Here is a 17,612-nt window from a genome sequence, read left to right on the forward strand (position 1 = left end):
TCCATATATTAATTAATACTTTTATGCTCCTAATTGATTAGTTTATATAAATATATATATATATTTTTTATGTAAAAGGGTTCATTGATATGGGCGTCATCTTTATGTATATGCACCTTGGTAACCAAAACTGAAAGAGCTTTGTTTGTGCGATTGGAGGCAAAGAGAATGGACAGCATCATTTTCAAGCCATTTATATAGAATATGGTGCATTTATAATAATATTCTATTGTATAAATATATATATATGTAACACACTTGAATCTATGTATAAGTACACTATTTACAGAAGAATTACTTATATGCATATATATTTACACAAAGTTTGTGCATTAGTTTTTTTATCATACTTTTTAAGGTATCTATGAATGATGTTAACAAGTGCGTACAATTTGTAGACAAGTTGGATAAAAGAATAAAAAAAATTAAAAAGTTTAACACATGGACTCAGGTAGAGGAACTAGTACTCTTGCATCTGCAAGCATTTTTTTTTTTTTTTGGGTATTTTAGAAATATATCATGATACTTTTATTATTATTATTATTATTATTATTATATTTTATTATATACACCAAAGTGAACATTAGCTCTAATTAAATTTTTTATTTGTTCTTATTTATTTATTTATATTTTGATAAATCAGCAAGTTTATTATTATTCCACAAACATTTACAATCTATTACATTAAAAGAGCATCTTTTTGTCAAAAGACCACAAGCCTAACTTTTTACAATTTTTAAAACCAATCTTTATCTTGTTGACCTATCTTTTTTGGCCAAAACAATTCTACTCTATGCTTGACACTATTTTTAATCTTTTGTACAATTACATCTCTATTTTCTGTATGTTTATTTCAGATTTGGTCATTTTTTACAAACCAAACAGAGTACAGTACTAGATGGGCAACAACAACTGCCATCACTCTCTTTTAAACCTGCTGACTTTGGCTTTGTGGATCCACTTAAGCAGTTGAGACAAGTCAGTGGTCCGAGCTCTCCATGAGAGCCATTCTTTTATCTTCTGCACACAGAACTGTGAATAAGGGCATCTGAAAAAAAAGATGCTCATTTGACTCAACCTGCTGCAAACAAAGGCAGCAGACAGCATCATTAACAAGCTGAAACTTCTGTAATCTTTCCTTGGTCTTAAGTCGATTTTGAATTGCTAATCAAAAGTATAAAACTGTGTTTGGGAATGTTGAATCTTTCCCAAACTTCATTGCACCAATACACCCTGCTTTGAATGAGACAAATCAGTTTATAGCCAGCTGAGATTCGATACCTGGTTTGGGAAAATTGATGTGCATCAGTTAGTCTTTTGACTTGATTCTTGGCTGCCACAATTTGCTTTCAATACCAACTTTCATGGCTAGGTGCTTGGTATTCCCACCAATCTTCCTCTTTGAGATACACATTGTGTATCCACTTGACCCAAAGGTTGTCCTCTTTATTTGCTAGAGCCCATACATATTTGAAAAGTGCTGCTGAATTCCATTCAATAATTTTTTTAATGCCTAAACCACCTTCTGATCTTAATTGACAGACACTTTCCCAAGCCAATAAACTAGCCCATGCATCATATATTTCCCTTTCCAAAGAAAGGCCCTACATATAGCTTCAATCTCATGAATTACCTTCTTTGGTAGCTTCAGAATCTGGCACCACTAAGACTGGATTGCTGTGAGGACCGAGTTGATGAGCACAGCTCTTCCAGCAAAAGAAATATTTCTGGTGCTCCAAGATTGAATTTTTGCTGTCAAAATATTGCATTCCTGCTTTGAGATTTTCTTAATGCAGATGGGAACACCAAGATATCTCAAAGGAGCCTGCTGCCTTGTGAAACCCAATGCTTCCAGCACTCTAAAAACTTCTTGTTCTGCCATGTTGCTGCAGTAGATTGCAGATTTGGTTTTGTTAGGTTGTAAACCTGAGGTGGCTGAGAAAAGCTTCAAACCTTGGAGCAAAAGAATGATGCTTTTATTGTCACCTCTACAAAAGAGCAAAACATCATCTGTGAAACTAAGGTGATTGAGTTTTGATGCATCAAATCTCTCATGAAATGCAAAATCATCTTTGCATCCCACTTTTTTCATAATTCGAGTCAAATACTCCATGCCAATGACAAAGAGAAGAGGTGATAAGGGGTCACCTTTTCGTAATCATCTCTTTGATTCAAAGAAACCATGGAGGGTTCCATTGAAAAAAAGAGAATTTGGGAATTCTGACACAATTCATTACAAGAGTAATAAATTGGTCTGGAAAAAGTAAACCCCTTAGAACCTCTTCTAGGAAGTCCCACTTAATAGTGTCATAGGCTATTTGCAAATCAAGTTTGATCATGTAATTAGCCTTAGATGATTTTCTCTCATAATGTTTGATTAAGTCTTGACAGATCATTATGTTATGTGCAATGAATCTTCCCTTGACAAATCTACCTTGATTTTGAGCCACAATTTCAAGAAGAATATTCTTTAGTCTGGAGCAAATTACCTTAGTTGCTGCTTTATAGACCATATTACAACATGCAATTGGTCTAAAATCACCTAGAGTGTTGGGACATTTGACTTTTGAAATGATAGTGAGAGTAGGGCAGTTGATTTCCTTTAAAATCTTCCCAGATTTAAGAAAGGATTTCACTACATCACAAATGTCACCTCCAACTAAATCCTAATTATCTTGGAAAAAATAGCTAGAGTAGCCATCTGGCCCTGGTGCTTTAGCTCCTGGAATGGCAAATATGGCCTTTTTTATTTCTTCATCTGTAATAGGATTCAAGAGGATATCTCTTTCCTGACTTGTAACAGTGGGGTCATTACTTAGTACACTAGAGATAACTTGCCTTCTATTTTTCATGCTTGCGCCAAGAAGCTGCTTGTAATAGTCTAAAAATACCTCTGTTATCTTGACTGGGCCATCAATTCTACTCCCTTGAGAATCCAATATGGAAAGGATTCTCTTTTGATTGCTTCTAGCTTTAATACTAGCATGAAAGATTGTCGTATTTTCATCTCCATCTCTAATCTAACTGGTTTCAGCTTTCTGATGAAGAAATGACTGATAGTTCTTGTGTGCTTGAGTGAATGTGCTTCTGACTTCAAGTTCTTCAAGCTGCAATGCCTAATTAAAAGGCTCAAGGAATAGCTTTTTTTGGCAAGTTTCCATAGCTTCCCGTGCTTGTATTACTACTGCCTATAAGTCAGTATAACCTTCTTGGTTGATCCTCTTGAAAACAGGTTTTAAGGCTTTAAGTTTAGCAACAACTTGGTACATTTTCGTGCCATGATAATTCTGCTTCCATACATTCAGCACCTTGTTTGCATAATCTGGATGTGAACTCCACATTTTGAAATATCTAAATGGCTTTTTCCCAATATGTGACAATTGGTGAAAGTGACAAGGGCTGTTGAATGATCGAACACCCCTTCGTTCATGAAAATAGCTTCAGCTCCTAGGAAGTTATCTTTCTATCTCATATTAGCCATTACTCTTTCTAGTTTAGAGTAAATGCGATCACCTCCTTTGTAAAAAAATTTCCACTGCTTCTATTGTCCTCCAATTGACATAGCAGGAAAAACAATCTCTAAAAGCCTGAGAATTATGCTCTTTCACCCTACTACCAACTCTTTCTTCTTGTTCTAAAATGTCATTAAAATCTCCTAAAACTACCCAAGCATCTTCAATAGTAAGAGAGCTCAAATCTCGCCAAAAGATCCCTTCTACAATCCTCATCATTAAAAGCATAAACAAATGTAACAAGAAATTTTTTACCATCCATAGTGGAGATTTGAAGATGAATTAATTGACTTATACATTTGATTATGTTGATGCAGAAAGTATTGGGGTTCCAAGCAACTACCATTCTCCCTCCTTTGTGACAAGCTATGTTACTTGTAAAATGACATCCACGAAAAACATTTAGAGTGAAAGGATCCAAGTTTGGAAGCCTTGACTCTTGTCTCAAGGAGACCAATATTTTGAGAATGGATCAATTGCTTGATCAAACTTTGTTTTTGTTGGTTGCTGGCTCCTTGGACATTCCATGCCAGTAATTTATCCATTCTGTAGAGGAGGTTCTCCCCCTCCTCCTATCTTAGCTTGTTCTGAACTTTGTAAAACTGGTTGTCCATCATTAGCCTCATCTTGTTCTGATTGCTCCTGCATTATGTCAAATGCATTTTTTGTGCTGGTGCTTTCCTGCTGCATTTTCCCCTTTGGTTTCCAACCTCTGCTAACTGGTTGAAACCCATCTGAACACATTGTAGGCCCTTTCTTTTCTTCTTCTTTTTTATCTTTCACAACCCATTGTTGTTGTTTTTGAACCCCCTTGTTTTTTCCTGCATTCATCAGTGTTGTGTCCCAAGCCATTACAATTCTTGCATATGGTGGGCTTCCATTCATACTTAATCCCCACTGATGCAATGCACCCATGTTCATCTTCAAATTCTATTTTTCTTGGTAATTCTTGCTTCATAGAAACCTCAATAAGGATTCTTGGAAAATTGAGTTTCTGCCTCTGTTTGGTTACTTCGTCCACCAGTATAGGGTTTCCAATCTGCCCTACTATCTTGAACAAAGTATTTTGGCCCCAGTATTTCAAATCAAGGTTTTCAATTTGAATCTATATGGGTACCTTCCGAATGTCTTCTATCCTGAAATTAGTATCAGGATCCCATGCCTTCATAATCACTGGCCTCTTATTGAAGAATGTATAACCCCCATTAAGCACATTATCCCTGTCTTCTACAGATGAAAACCTAATTAAGAAGATTCCATATGATATCCTACCTTATCAACTTTCTCTTTCCAGAGCCTCCTAGCAAAACCTTCGAGAATCTCCAATGGAGGATGGCACCCAAAACGTAACAAATAATTGCTGAGTTCCAATAAGAGACTTCTTTCTCAATATCATCCATTGTTATTTTCACATTAGCTTTTTCAGCATTCTGAAATGAAGAATTTAAGCTCCAAACTACAGACCCCGATCTAAGTATGAGGGGAACAGAGGTATTACCTTGATTGATGTCATTGTTACATTGCTTATTGGAATCCAGGAAGTGTGCGAAGTCAGATCGAACAGCATCCTGTCGCTACAACTCGCGCAGTGAAGATGTAGGTGACAGAGCTTGAAAAACTTCAGTATCAGGCTGTGAATCGAATAAATCTTCTTCCTCGTCCGTGAAATCAATAGGTTCAATTCCAAGGATAGCTTCCATCGATTTAGTTTGCTTGACATCTCTAGAGGATGACAGACCACGTTTCTTTGCAGGTTTGATTGGCTTTGATGCAGATGGCTTCTTCCCTAGATTCTTGGACCTTGTCTTTGCCATGGCGTCAACTCGAGAGCTGAGAGAGGAAGAAATAGAGAAGAATATCTATGTTAGATTTTTCTTACTTTTTTTGTTCTTAGTTATTTTAATAATATATAAAACATATATAGTATATGTATATATGTTTGTATATAAATTACACACTATAACATTATTCATCAATACTAGCGGAAGGATTTGCTGTTAATAATCCATAAATTTGTGGCTATTAATTATTATTGGTGGGAATCTGTTGTTAATAGTTCGTCGCTAATAATTATATGTTAATGATAGTTATTAGCTGCGAATTTTGAGTCTAACGCTAATAACTATTAATAGCAATAGGCATGAACGGTGGCTGTCCACCGATAATGTCCGCTGACAATAAGATTTTAAAAATAAAAAAGTAAATTAAATTAATATATTATATAGGGCTTCTTTTAGTTAAAGTAACAATATTATAAAAATACTTCTAACTGGACAAATAAACAAATATACATCCCAAATAAAAAAAAAAATACACAAATATCACTTACACATACCTTCAACCCAAGATCCATGTTTCCTGAGCAACCATCGCGTAACCACGCAACAACTCAACGCAACAATTATGAAAATTCAACCAGAAAGAGAACCACCATTAATTCTGGGGACTTCACCTGGGAATACAACCAAAATCAACCAAAACATGGGTTGTTCCAAATTCATGAAAAAAAAAAAGTGTATAAAAACTACTACAAAACTAAAATTCAACCGAAAATCTAATTTAATTTGCATAAAATTAATGTCCTGGCCTCAATTTTCAGATCCATGGAATGCAGATCTCAAAAAATTGAACTGGAGTTTCCAAACAATCCAACTCAAGTATTATCCAAAAAAAAATTACAGCAATACTATAGTAAAATGTTTATCCTGGTGTATTTTTGTTGTTTTTCAAATTTTTAATGGTGAATTTGTTCATATTAAATCATGAAGAGAAGTGTAGATAGAGTTACATACATGAAAACAATGTTCTGATTTTTAATGTTTCATAACAGTTGCATTACAGTTGCATAATATTTTGCTAATAGTTATTTTGTTTGATTAAAACCTTCATCTAATGCAACCTTCAGCCAACCACCCAGCAACTTTCGTCTGATTGAAACCTTCGTCTAATGCAACCTTCGGCCAACTACCCAGCAACCTTCGTCTAATTCAACCTTCGGCCAACCACCCAATAATCACCCTACAATCATCGTCTGATTGTATAAGTAATAGTGTAAGAACTATTTTGGTAATTAAAAGTACATAAAATGTATAAATATTGTCCATACCTTATGGATGTATTTTTGTATTTAAGTGTCAATTTATATTTTCCATGTAATAATTCTAATTATATAAATAATAAATTAAATATAATTTAACCAATTCTAAACATTATAATTTAACACTAACAATATTCATTATTACTATTAAAATGTCTCAAATTAAACTAAATAAAAAAATTCACATAATATTTATAGTGTCTGAATTATTAACAAACTTAAACTAATTATTCCATAAAATCATCATTAAGGTCTCAGATGAAAGAATCTTGATTCGCATTATTATAATTGGGAGGTCCCCTAACTGAGCTTGGTTTAGTATAGGGGTCAAAAAAATTGTTGCTCCTATAAAGAACTCCCAAATATATCAAAATTAGCAAAATTTAAGCTGAGCGGAGGAGACTGCAAAAGGGTTCCATATACGAACTGATTTCCCTGTTGCAGACTAGACTAGTGTTGCTGCTGCGGAGAAGGTTGGTGTTGCTACTGCGAAGAAGGCTGATATTGATGTTGTGGATAGGGTTGTTCGCAGTTCGAGTAGTGCGATTTTTTATCATTTTTTCAAACCAACCCGCACATGCAATTTTTTCAATTTCCCAAACCCCACATTGCAAAATTAAAAAACCACAGAAACCGCACCGTAAAAAATAATGTGGTGCGGTTTCTGCGATTTTTGTAACTAATATTTTTAGTTACGAACTTTTTAGTCACAACGTAAAAATAATAATTTATAATTAGTCACAAATACTTTTTTACTTTTAGTTACAAATTTTGTTGTGACTAAAATAAAATTTTTTGTAGTGTATAAATATAGTCAAATACAAATATTATAGAGTTTTATATATAAGTATTTGATTATTATAGCATACGAATAGACACAAAAAGTCACACACATGAGAGTAATAAATTATTATATGTAGATATATACATAAATATATTTATTTTATATAAAGTGTGGCTATGTAGGATTGTTCATCCAATTCAATCCACACTATTTTGCTCATAGTGCATCCGATCCGCACTAAGTGTGGATTTCATTTTTTACATCCAATCCAATCCGCACAATAGCTCAAATCCAATCCGCAAAAGTGCGGATTGGATCGGTTATTTTGGACTGGCTACTTTTTAATAATAAATAATTTAATATTTATGAAAAAAAATATTTTTTTTTCTTCAGATAATTAGAAACAAAATAAAATAAATTATAATTATTTTTTGTCTCCAACAACATATTAAAATAAATAAAATAACAAATAACAAATTAAAAGGAAGAAAAAAATGTATGTATAAAGAAATGTTTACTTTTATTTTAAATTGTATGTAGAAAAAAAATTATATATAAGAATAGAATATACATTTGATCTATTAAGTTTTGAAATATAATTGTATTATTTGTATTAGAATTTTAAATTACTATTTTCTTTACATTAAAATATAATTTGTATATATAATTATTTAATTTTTTTTATAAAGATGTGTGGATTGGATTGGATCGGTTACTTTTACATATCAATCAACATCGAATCCGCACAAGTGCGGATTTTGAGTTTTTCAATCCAATCTAATCCGCACAAGTGCGGATATCTGCACTTTGCGAATTGGATTGGATTGGATCGTGTGGATTGGGTTGGATTGGTTATTTTATGAACACCCCTACTATGTAACAAAATTCTTGGTTTAACGATACTTTTTGGATTTCTACGTTAATTTTAACAGAATATCCTATTAATTAACAGAATATTCTTTATTAATTTTATAATATTATATACATTTAAAAATAAAAATTATATAAATATTTTATACAAAAAATTTTAAATTTAAATTTAAAATACTTAAAATATTATAGATATTTTTAATCATATTTTAAAATTTATTAGTTTAACTTTGAATTAAAATAAAAAAAAATTATGTAAATATTTTATATAAAGAAATTTAAATTTAAAATATTATAAATATTTTTAACAATATTTTTAATTTTATTATTATTTATTTTATATTTGAAATTGAAATGGTTGTACCAAAGAATTGATTGTTTTCTATTTTAGTTATGGTAAACCGATTTACACACCATATTTTTCATAAAGTTTAGAAATAAAAAACCTTTATATCAAATTTACGAATCCAGTCTATATATAAACACATTCAAATTTAATTATGTGAGTTTTGGTTAAGAATATAGTAAATTATAATATATTCATTATCAAATACGTTACCTAATTAGGAACATTTTAAAAAATTTAAAAAATACATACATATAATCATATCCAAATGACACTCCAATATAGCAATAGATAAATTTTTTTTTCTTCAAGATCAAAATTTCAAACCCCATTTAAAAATTAAACATTACCTAATTAAAAAAAAAATTAAACATACATGTATTGCACTTAACATCACTTAATTGAACTTAATTAAAAAAGAAAAAAAACTAATTATATGTACATTTACACGTTACATCAACCTAATTTATATATATCTAATTATTATTTTCTTCATATAATTATCAGCTGTTGTGATCAGGTTTTAAAACTTAATGTTTTATAATTAATTAATATATATTTAATAATAAATGTAATTATCAGTGCTTATTAATAACTCACACATAAGCATGTTAATTTTCGGAACACACTACAACAATTTATGTTATTAGCGGCGGGCACTCTCCGCCGCTAATAACAGGGGTATTAGCGGCGGAGAGTGGGGTCCGCCGCTAATAATGGGGTATTTTTTTTTTTCTGAAGACCAATAGCGGCGGGCAGTCCGCGGCAATTGCTCCGCCGCTAATACTAGTAGCGGCGGGCCCGCCGCTATTGGTCCGCCGCTATTAGTATTAGCGGCGGAGCCCGCCGCTAATACTCCGCCGCTAATAAATGGGCGGGATAATTCCCGCTCATTCATTTCAAACTATTAGCGGCGGACTATTAGGGGCGGGGGTCCGCCGCTAATAGTATTTTTTTATTTTGTTTTTTTAATTTTAGACTATTAGCGGCGGACCCCCGCCGCTAATAGTCCGCCGCTACAGGTATTATAAATACCCCCATCAGCCCCACTTCCCCAACTTTACTTTCCATTTCAAAATTTAAAACCTCTCAACCTCTCTTCCCCCCCAAAACCGAGCACCATCAGCCCCACCCCATCAGCCCCACTCCGATCGGCGCACCACCACCTCGGCGCACCACCATCCCGACGCACTCCGACGCACCAACAGCACCATCCCCACGCACTCCGTTCGGCTTTTTAGTAAGTTTTTTCTTTTTAAATTTTACATTTGTATATAGTTTTAAGTTTTAGATTTGTATTTGTATGCATATATTTGATTCAAAATCTGGGTATATATTTATGTTTACATCGGATTTTTTTTTGTTTTTGTGATAGATCTGTATATGTATATTGTGTATTTGAGTGTATAATTAATAATATGTGTATATGTATATATTATTTGGGTATTAATTTTTTATTTTTTTGTATATATATATTGTATTATATATTTTATTTCTGTATATATATATTTCTGTATATATATATTATTTATGTTTTCTGTGTATAAATATTGTATTATATATTAATTGATATATATATATTAATTGATATATATATTTTTTGTGTATTTATATAATTTATTTGGGTATTTATTATTTTATTTATTTATATATTATCTGTATATAAATATTTTTGTCTATATATATATTCACTGTATATATATATTTTTTATGTTTTATATTAGTATATATTTTCACTGTATATATATATATTATATATAATATGTATTTTTTATAATATATATTTTTTTACTGTATATATATATATTTATTTATGTAATGTATTTTTTTTTATATATTATATATAATATATATTTTTTATGTTTATATATATGTAAATTTAATATATATAATTTTAGTGAGTGTATATACTAAATAAATATATTTTATAAAATTTATATATTTATTTTATTGTTGTAATTTTTTTTACTTTTTTAATTTATTTGTTGGAATTGAAAGTATATATTTTTGTTATTTTTGTTGTTATATTGTAATTTTTATTTGATTTAATTTATTTGGTATAATTGTAGCCTAAAATTTTTAGGATAGTTAAAAAATTATTTGGTATAATTTTAGCCTAAAATTTTTAGTATAATATTACATAAAAATTTGAATATTAAAAATTAAAAAGTTAAATAAAAATAATTTTTTTATTTTAATAATAATTGTAATTAAATTATCAAATTTTTATGTAAGTTTTTAAGAAAAAATATGTTAATGGAATTTTATGTATTTTTAAGGTGGTAAAAATTAATTATTTTATATTTATTTTAATTTAAAAAATAAATTTAGTTTTATATAAATGAAAAATAATTCAAAAATTTAAAAATTAAAAATTTAAAATTTAGTAATTTAATGAATTTTTATAGTGTAATATGTAAAATAATTTTTTTTTTATAATATAATTAGTTTAAATTTTGATAATTAATTTTAAGTTTCAAAAAATAATAATTCATTTAAAATTTAATTATTTTATATTTATTTAAATTTAAAAAATAAATTAATTTTTTTATGAATAATAAAAATAACACAAAAATTTAAAATTTATAATTATAATTATATTTAAAAATATAACATAAAATTTGTATTCATAAAATTTCATAAGACTTTAGAAAAATTCAAAAATTAATAATAAAGAACAATTATAATTCATATTTATAATTATATTTAAAAAATAAATTAATTTTTTTATGAATAATAAAAATAACACAAAAATTTAAAATTTATAATTATAATTATATTTATAATTATATTTAAAAATATATCATAAAATTTGTACTCATAAAATTTCATATGACTTTACAAAAATTCAAAAATTAATAATAAAGAACAATAATAATTCATATTTATAATTATATTTAAAAATATATCATAAAATTTCATAAGATTTTACAAAAATTTAAAAATTAATAATAAAGAACAATAATAATTCATATTTATAATTATATTTAAAAAAAATATATCATAACTTTTGTACTCATAAAATTTCATAAGACTTTACAAAAATTCAAAAATTAATAATAAAGAACAATAATAATTCATATTTATCATTATATTTACAAAAAAAATATCATAAAATTTGTACTCATAAAATTTCATAAGACTTTACAAAAATTTAAATATTTAATACTTCATTTGTCGTCGAAATTGTAGATGGCGACAATCGATAAGTCTTGGACCAAAATCAGAAATCGTGGTTGCCATGAATTTTGGAATGGTCTACAAGCCTTTTTAGCAATGGCATCAGAACATAAGGATTGTGATGGACGAATACGATGTCCTTGTGTGAGATGTATAAATAGTAGGTTTGAAAAAATAGATAGGGTTAGAGCACACGTATTTGATCGAGGTTTTATGCAAGGATATGATAAGTGGATTTATCACGGGGAGCCTGAGGATGCCGTCGTTGATGTAGCAGTTGCTGATGTTGAATCAGAGGATGAAATGATTCCTATTTTAGAAGACTTCTTTCCTTCGACAACTGAGGAACCACAAGGAGAAGATGAACAACCAACCACAAACCCACAATTTGATGACTTATTTGAGGAAATTGAAGCTCAATTGTATCCCGGTTGTGATTGGATTTCATCTCTTAACTTTTTAGCAAAGCTATTGCATTTAAAAGTTAGGGGAAAAATTCCTAATAACATCTTTGAAGAATTATTGAAGCTTTTAAAGTTTGCGTTTCCGAAGGAAAATAATATTCCATCAACTTACTACGAGGCAAAAAAGAGATTGAAGAAATTAGGCTTGGGTTATGATAATATCGATGTCTGTTTGTATAATTGCTGCTTATTTTATAAGGAGAATGCATCCAAGGAGGCTTGTCCAGTTTGCGGAACTAGTCGTTGGGTTACTTCCGAAAACGGGAAAAGAAAAAAAGTTCCTTGCAAAGTCATGCGATACTTTCCGTTGACACCTCGACTTAAAAGATTATATAGTTCGAGGATTACAGCGAAAAGCATGATATGGCATCATACTGGAAAATCAAAAGATGATGGGGTGTTGCGACACCCGGTCGATGGTTTAGCTTGGAAAGACTTTGATGCAAAACATCCCGAGTTTGCAAGGGACCCAAGAAATGTTCGACTTGGGTTAGCTGCGGATGGATTTAATCCATTTGGCAACATGAGTCTTGCATACAGCATGTGGCCAGTGGTGTTGGCTAACTATAATCTACCACCTTGGTTATGCATGAAAGATAATTATTTTTTGCTCTCTACCCTAATTCCTGGTGCAAAATCTCCAGGTAAAGACATGGATATATTTTTAAGACCTTTGGTGGATGAATTAAAGGAGTTGTGGAATAATGGGGTAGCAACAAGAGATAGTTCGACCAACTCGATGTTCACCATGCGTGCTGCGCTTTTGTGGACAGTGAATGATTTTCCTGCTCGTAGTAGCTTGTCTGGGTGGAGTGGTCAAGGTTATAAAGCTTGCCCTACTTGTAATGAAGACACGACGTCCATTCGAGTGATCGGGAAGACATCATATGTTGGTCATCGAAGGTTCTTGCCAAGTAACCATGCAATGAGAAGGGATACTCGATTTGATGGTAAAGCTGAAAGAAGACCCTCCTCCAAGACGATTTACTTGTGAAGAAATATTATCACAAGTTAATGCTCTCGAACCCCAAATTCCCGGACATCATGAAAATTTTGGGGGCGTGAAACGTAGAAGAGTTGCAGAAAATTGTAATTGGAGGAAAAAAAGTATTTTCTACGAGTTGGAGTATTGGAGCACGAATATTTTAAAACACAACATTGATGTCATGCATGTTGAGAAGAATGTGTGTGATAGTCTCCTAGGAACCATCTTGGATAATGATAAATCAAAGGACACAACCAATGCGCGCCATGATTTAAAGAAGATGGGTATTAGGGAATCGTTGTGGATTTATGAAGATGCGAATGGGAGGCTAATGAAACCGCATGCTCCTTATGTTTTGACTCGTGATAAAAGACAACTTTTTTGTCAGTTTGTTAAAGGAATAAAGTTTCCCGATGGCTTCTGTTCAAATTTAAAGAGCAAAGTTTCTCCAGATGAGTCTAACATTATTGGGTTAAAATCCCACGATTGTCATGTCATTATGCAGCGAGTACTAGCGGTTGGTGTCCGTAAATTTCTACCTCGTGACACTGCAACAACTATTACTCAGCTGTGTAATTTTTTTCGACAGTTATGCTCTAGAACTCTAAATGTAAAAGATATGGAGGATGCTCAAAATAATTTAATTCTGTTATTGTGCAAGATGGAATTGATTTTTCCTCCAGCTTTTTTTGACATAATGATACACTTGGTATTGCATTTGCCTGAAGAAGCGATATTGGGTGGCCCGGTCTTTATGAGATGGATGTATCCTTTTGAAAGGTACATGAAAAAATTGAAGAATTATGTGGGAAATAAGGCACGTCCTGAAGGGTCAATTGCAGAAGGTTATGTTGCTGATGAGGCAGTAACCTTTTGTTCAATGTACTTTAAAGGGTGTGAAACAAGATTTAATCGGCTTGATCGAAATGAAGATGCGCCTTCGTTTGTCGCTATCTCTCGCTTTTAATTCTCAATCTCGTCCTTTAACTAGCGGACTTATCAAGGCTCTTGATCATACCGCCGTGAAAAAGCTGAGTGGTACATTCTTTAAAATTCTCCTGAAATCCAAGCTTACTTAGAGTAAGTTTGTTACATTTTTATAAATTATTTTATTAAATTTTTAGTTTTTATTTTCTATCTCCTTCTATCGTATCTTGACATTATCATACTTCACAGTGAACATTTGGACAAGATCAAGCATGAAAATCCTAATGGTAATCACGATGCCTTGCATAGGCAAACTTTCCGTCCGTGGTTTCACAAGAAGGTATAACGACAAAATTGTTAAGTTTTAATTCAATCATTTATATTCCTCTCATATTAATACATTTTATGTATTTAGATATATGAGCTGCACAAGCTTGGAACTTTACAAAATGGTGATGAGTTACTCGCTCTCGCTTCCGGGTCTGATTACTTAGCAACATTTTACGAAGGTTGTGTAGTGAATGGTGTTCGGTTTATTGCATCAAAGCGAGACCAAAAGCGGAAGACACAAAATAGTGGTGTTACTGTTGCTGGAACAGAAGGGTTTAATTATTACGGCACACTTGAAGATGTAATCACTATATCTTATACTGGTGCATTTACAGTGTCATTGTTTGAATGTAAATGGTATAACACTAATCCATTAAGAAAGAAGACAATCACTGAAAATAATATAACTAGTATAAATACTCGTGGACATTGGTATCAAGATGAACCGTACATCCTTGCCAACCAGGCAAAGCAAGTTTTCTATCTTGAAGATCCACTCAGAGGTCGCGATTGGAAGGTTGTTGAAGATATTAGCCATCGACAAATTTGGGACATTACTGACAACGAAGATGAGACTGATGTAGATGTTGTTAGTGATTCTAACTCTGCCAATTTTGTGTTGACAGTTGATCTTGGAGAGTTGATTATGCAATCGAATGAACCTCCAGTAATTGTTGAATCGTCCGATCAGTTAGTGGATTCTGAGATAGAGAATAATGAACTGGATGAGAATTATGTTGCTGAAGAAGTAGATGATTTACTAGTTGAACATGTAGAGGATGAAAATGTAAACTTAGTGAATGATGGAAATGATAGTGATTCTTCAGTGTAACTTTTATTTTGTAAACATTTGTTACTAAAATTTTTTACAATTAAAGGAATATTTAATTTCTTTCGTATTAACATTTTGAATACTTATATTTCAATTATGTGTTTCACATTTGTGAATTCTTACGTTTTTTTCCGTCTTCAAAGTAAAGTAAAATGTCAGCTACGTTAGCGACATACCACGGTGGGGATGGTGATGGCAGGGAATCCCCCTGATCCTTCTAGGGTACCGTCGTCTTGCGAAGCAGGTTTTCATATTTTTTCAAATCTACAATTGTTCTGAATATAAATAGTGAATGTATGATTTACTAATAAAATTATTTTTCCCTCGAATATATATAGTTCCACCTCCGGTCAGAAAGGGTCGTGGGGTTGCCGCAAACGCTAATCTCAAAAAAAAAAAGGAGAGAAGCTGGTAAGCCCTTACCGGTGGAGGTAGATCTTGAAACCGGCAAAGTAGTTGGCACTGAAGCCAGCAATTATGTTCGATTTCTTGGCCAACAAGTGAGCATGTTGTGCCCGGGTGGTCATCTAAATTTTTCCGATGTACCCCAACAATACAAGGATCAAGTGCTCAATCGAATCAGAGTGAGTGATTTTTAATTATTAAAGGTTGTAATAATTTTATGTCCTCATTTACAAATTAACATAATTTTAAATTATTTTATTACATAGTACTACTTTGATATCGATGGGAATCCCCACCGAGACCTACTTATGGGGACTTTATATTCGGTGATGGCGGAGCGATATAGTGAGCGAAAGACGCTCAGACACAAGCATTTCAAACAACATTACAAAAAACCAGAAGATTGGGACACAGTTCTCAAATTCCCCCCTGACTACTTGAATACCGAGACTTGGAAACCGGTTTGCGAATTGTTCGTTAGCGAGGCATTTTTGAATCGTTCAACTAAAAATAAATCGAATCGGCAACTAATGAAATATCCAACAACGCAAGGCACAAAATCGTTGGCGTCCATACGCCACGGAATGGTATGTATTAATTCTTTAATTGTTAAATGTTTCATAAAAAAATTCTTTAATAGTTAATAATATTTTTTCTTATAATAAACTAATTTAATTGTTTATATTTGTATAGGGGGGTCCTCCTGGAGAGCATGTAGTTGAAGCATGGAAGGAGATCCATGTGAAAAAACCGTCTGGAAATTTCGTTAATGAATTAGCTGCAAAAGATTATGTAAGTGATTAAAATTATTTATTATTAAAATTTATATTTTATATTAATTACATATTCTAATAATTTTGATTTAAATAGGAGGAACTGATCAAGGAGCTTGATAGGAAGCGACTTGAACGACAATCCCAGAGCGATACTGGGACTGAATCTGAATCTGATGCGGTTATCTGTTTGACGTAATGGAAACAGTTCTAGGCCAAAGATCTGACTATCAAAGAGGCGTGGGTAAAAGGCTCAAGGGCAAAGGAAAGAAACCAATCCCTCAAACTCAATCAACGGTGCCTCCCCAACCAACTACTGAAATGATGAGCACCATGGCAGATATATTCTCAGCTATGCGTGCCACTTGGGGGGGTAATTTGACGCCTGAACAACGTGCCCAAATATTTAACCCACGCTTTGACAATTTCGTTCAAACGTATAGTCAATCGCAGTCGCCTGGTGGTTCGTCTTCTCAAAGTCATGCCGCTCCTCCGGAACAGCAACAACAACCTCCTACGCAACCACAATTTCAGCCTTCCTCGCAACAACAATTCCAAAATTTGTCACAGAAGAATTTGAATTTTTTTTGCAAGAAGAACCCCAATCTTTTCCTCGGCAATTTCCTCGGCGGAACAACAGTCTGCTCCGCCAATGGGAAATCAGTTCTTATACCGAACACCGTCAGAGTCTCCTCCGCTCGGCTCAAACTTTGCTGATTTTGGATTATTTGGGAGTTCATCGCAGGAGAACCAATTTTTTTCAACTCCCATTTTCAACCAAGCTGAGCTCGGTAATTTGACGCTGGGTTTATCATCAGACCAAGCGTATGTGCCTTCTCCGCCACGGGCTTCGGGGACTCGTACCGAAAATAATCCAGATCAAGACTTCATAATTAGAGACTTGAATGAAGATGTTAATGAATAATTTATTTATGTTTTGTAATAATTTAGTTTAATTTTGAGACAATATTTTATTAGGATTAATATGTTAAAGTTAATTACTTTGGAGACAATTTTAAATTATTAATAAATTTTATTAAATTGTTTTAATTATATTAATTAGATTTATTTATTAAATATTTAATTAAATTGTTTTAATTATATTAA

At 31.9% G+C, this 17,612-nt stretch overlaps 3 protein-coding genes across 3 annotated transcripts; 2 read left to right on the plus strand and 1 right to left on the minus strand.

The window, feature by feature from the left end:
- Positions 1-918: 918 nt before the first annotated feature.
- Positions 919-2,113, minus strand: LOC115717990 (uncharacterized). Its single transcript, XM_061116609.1, has 3 exons — positions 1,688-2,113; positions 1,357-1,604; positions 919-1,078 (listed from the first exon to the last, which is right to left on the minus strand). Exons 1-3 carry the CDS (start codon positions 2,111-2,113, stop codon positions 919-921), a joined length of 834 nt encoding a protein of 277 aa, XP_060972592.1.
- A 9,772-nt stretch (positions 2,114-11,885) lies between these two features.
- On the plus strand, positions 11,886-13,247 carry LOC133038448 (uncharacterized). Its single transcript, XM_061116610.1, has one exon. It carries the CDS (start codon positions 11,886-11,888, stop codon positions 13,245-13,247), a length of 1,362 nt encoding a protein of 453 aa, XP_060972593.1.
- A 2,330-nt stretch (positions 13,248-15,577) lies between these two features.
- Positions 15,578-16,704, plus strand: LOC133038449 (uncharacterized). Its single transcript, XM_061116611.1, has 4 exons — positions 15,578-15,911; positions 15,999-16,319; positions 16,426-16,524; positions 16,603-16,704. The coding sequence occupies exons 1-4, from the start codon at positions 15,834-15,836 to the stop codon at positions 16,702-16,704; spliced, it is 600 nt and encodes a 199-aa protein (XP_060972594.1). The 5' UTR covers positions 15,578-15,833.
- The last annotated feature ends 908 nt before the right edge of the window (positions 16,705-17,612 follow it).

Source organism: Cannabis sativa, chromosome 5 (assembly GCF_029168945.1).
Source record: "Cannabis sativa cultivar Pink pepper isolate KNU-18-1 chromosome 5, ASM2916894v1, whole genome shotgun sequence".
NCBI classification, from domain to species: domain Eukaryota; kingdom Viridiplantae; phylum Streptophyta; class Magnoliopsida; order Rosales; family Cannabaceae; genus Cannabis; species Cannabis sativa.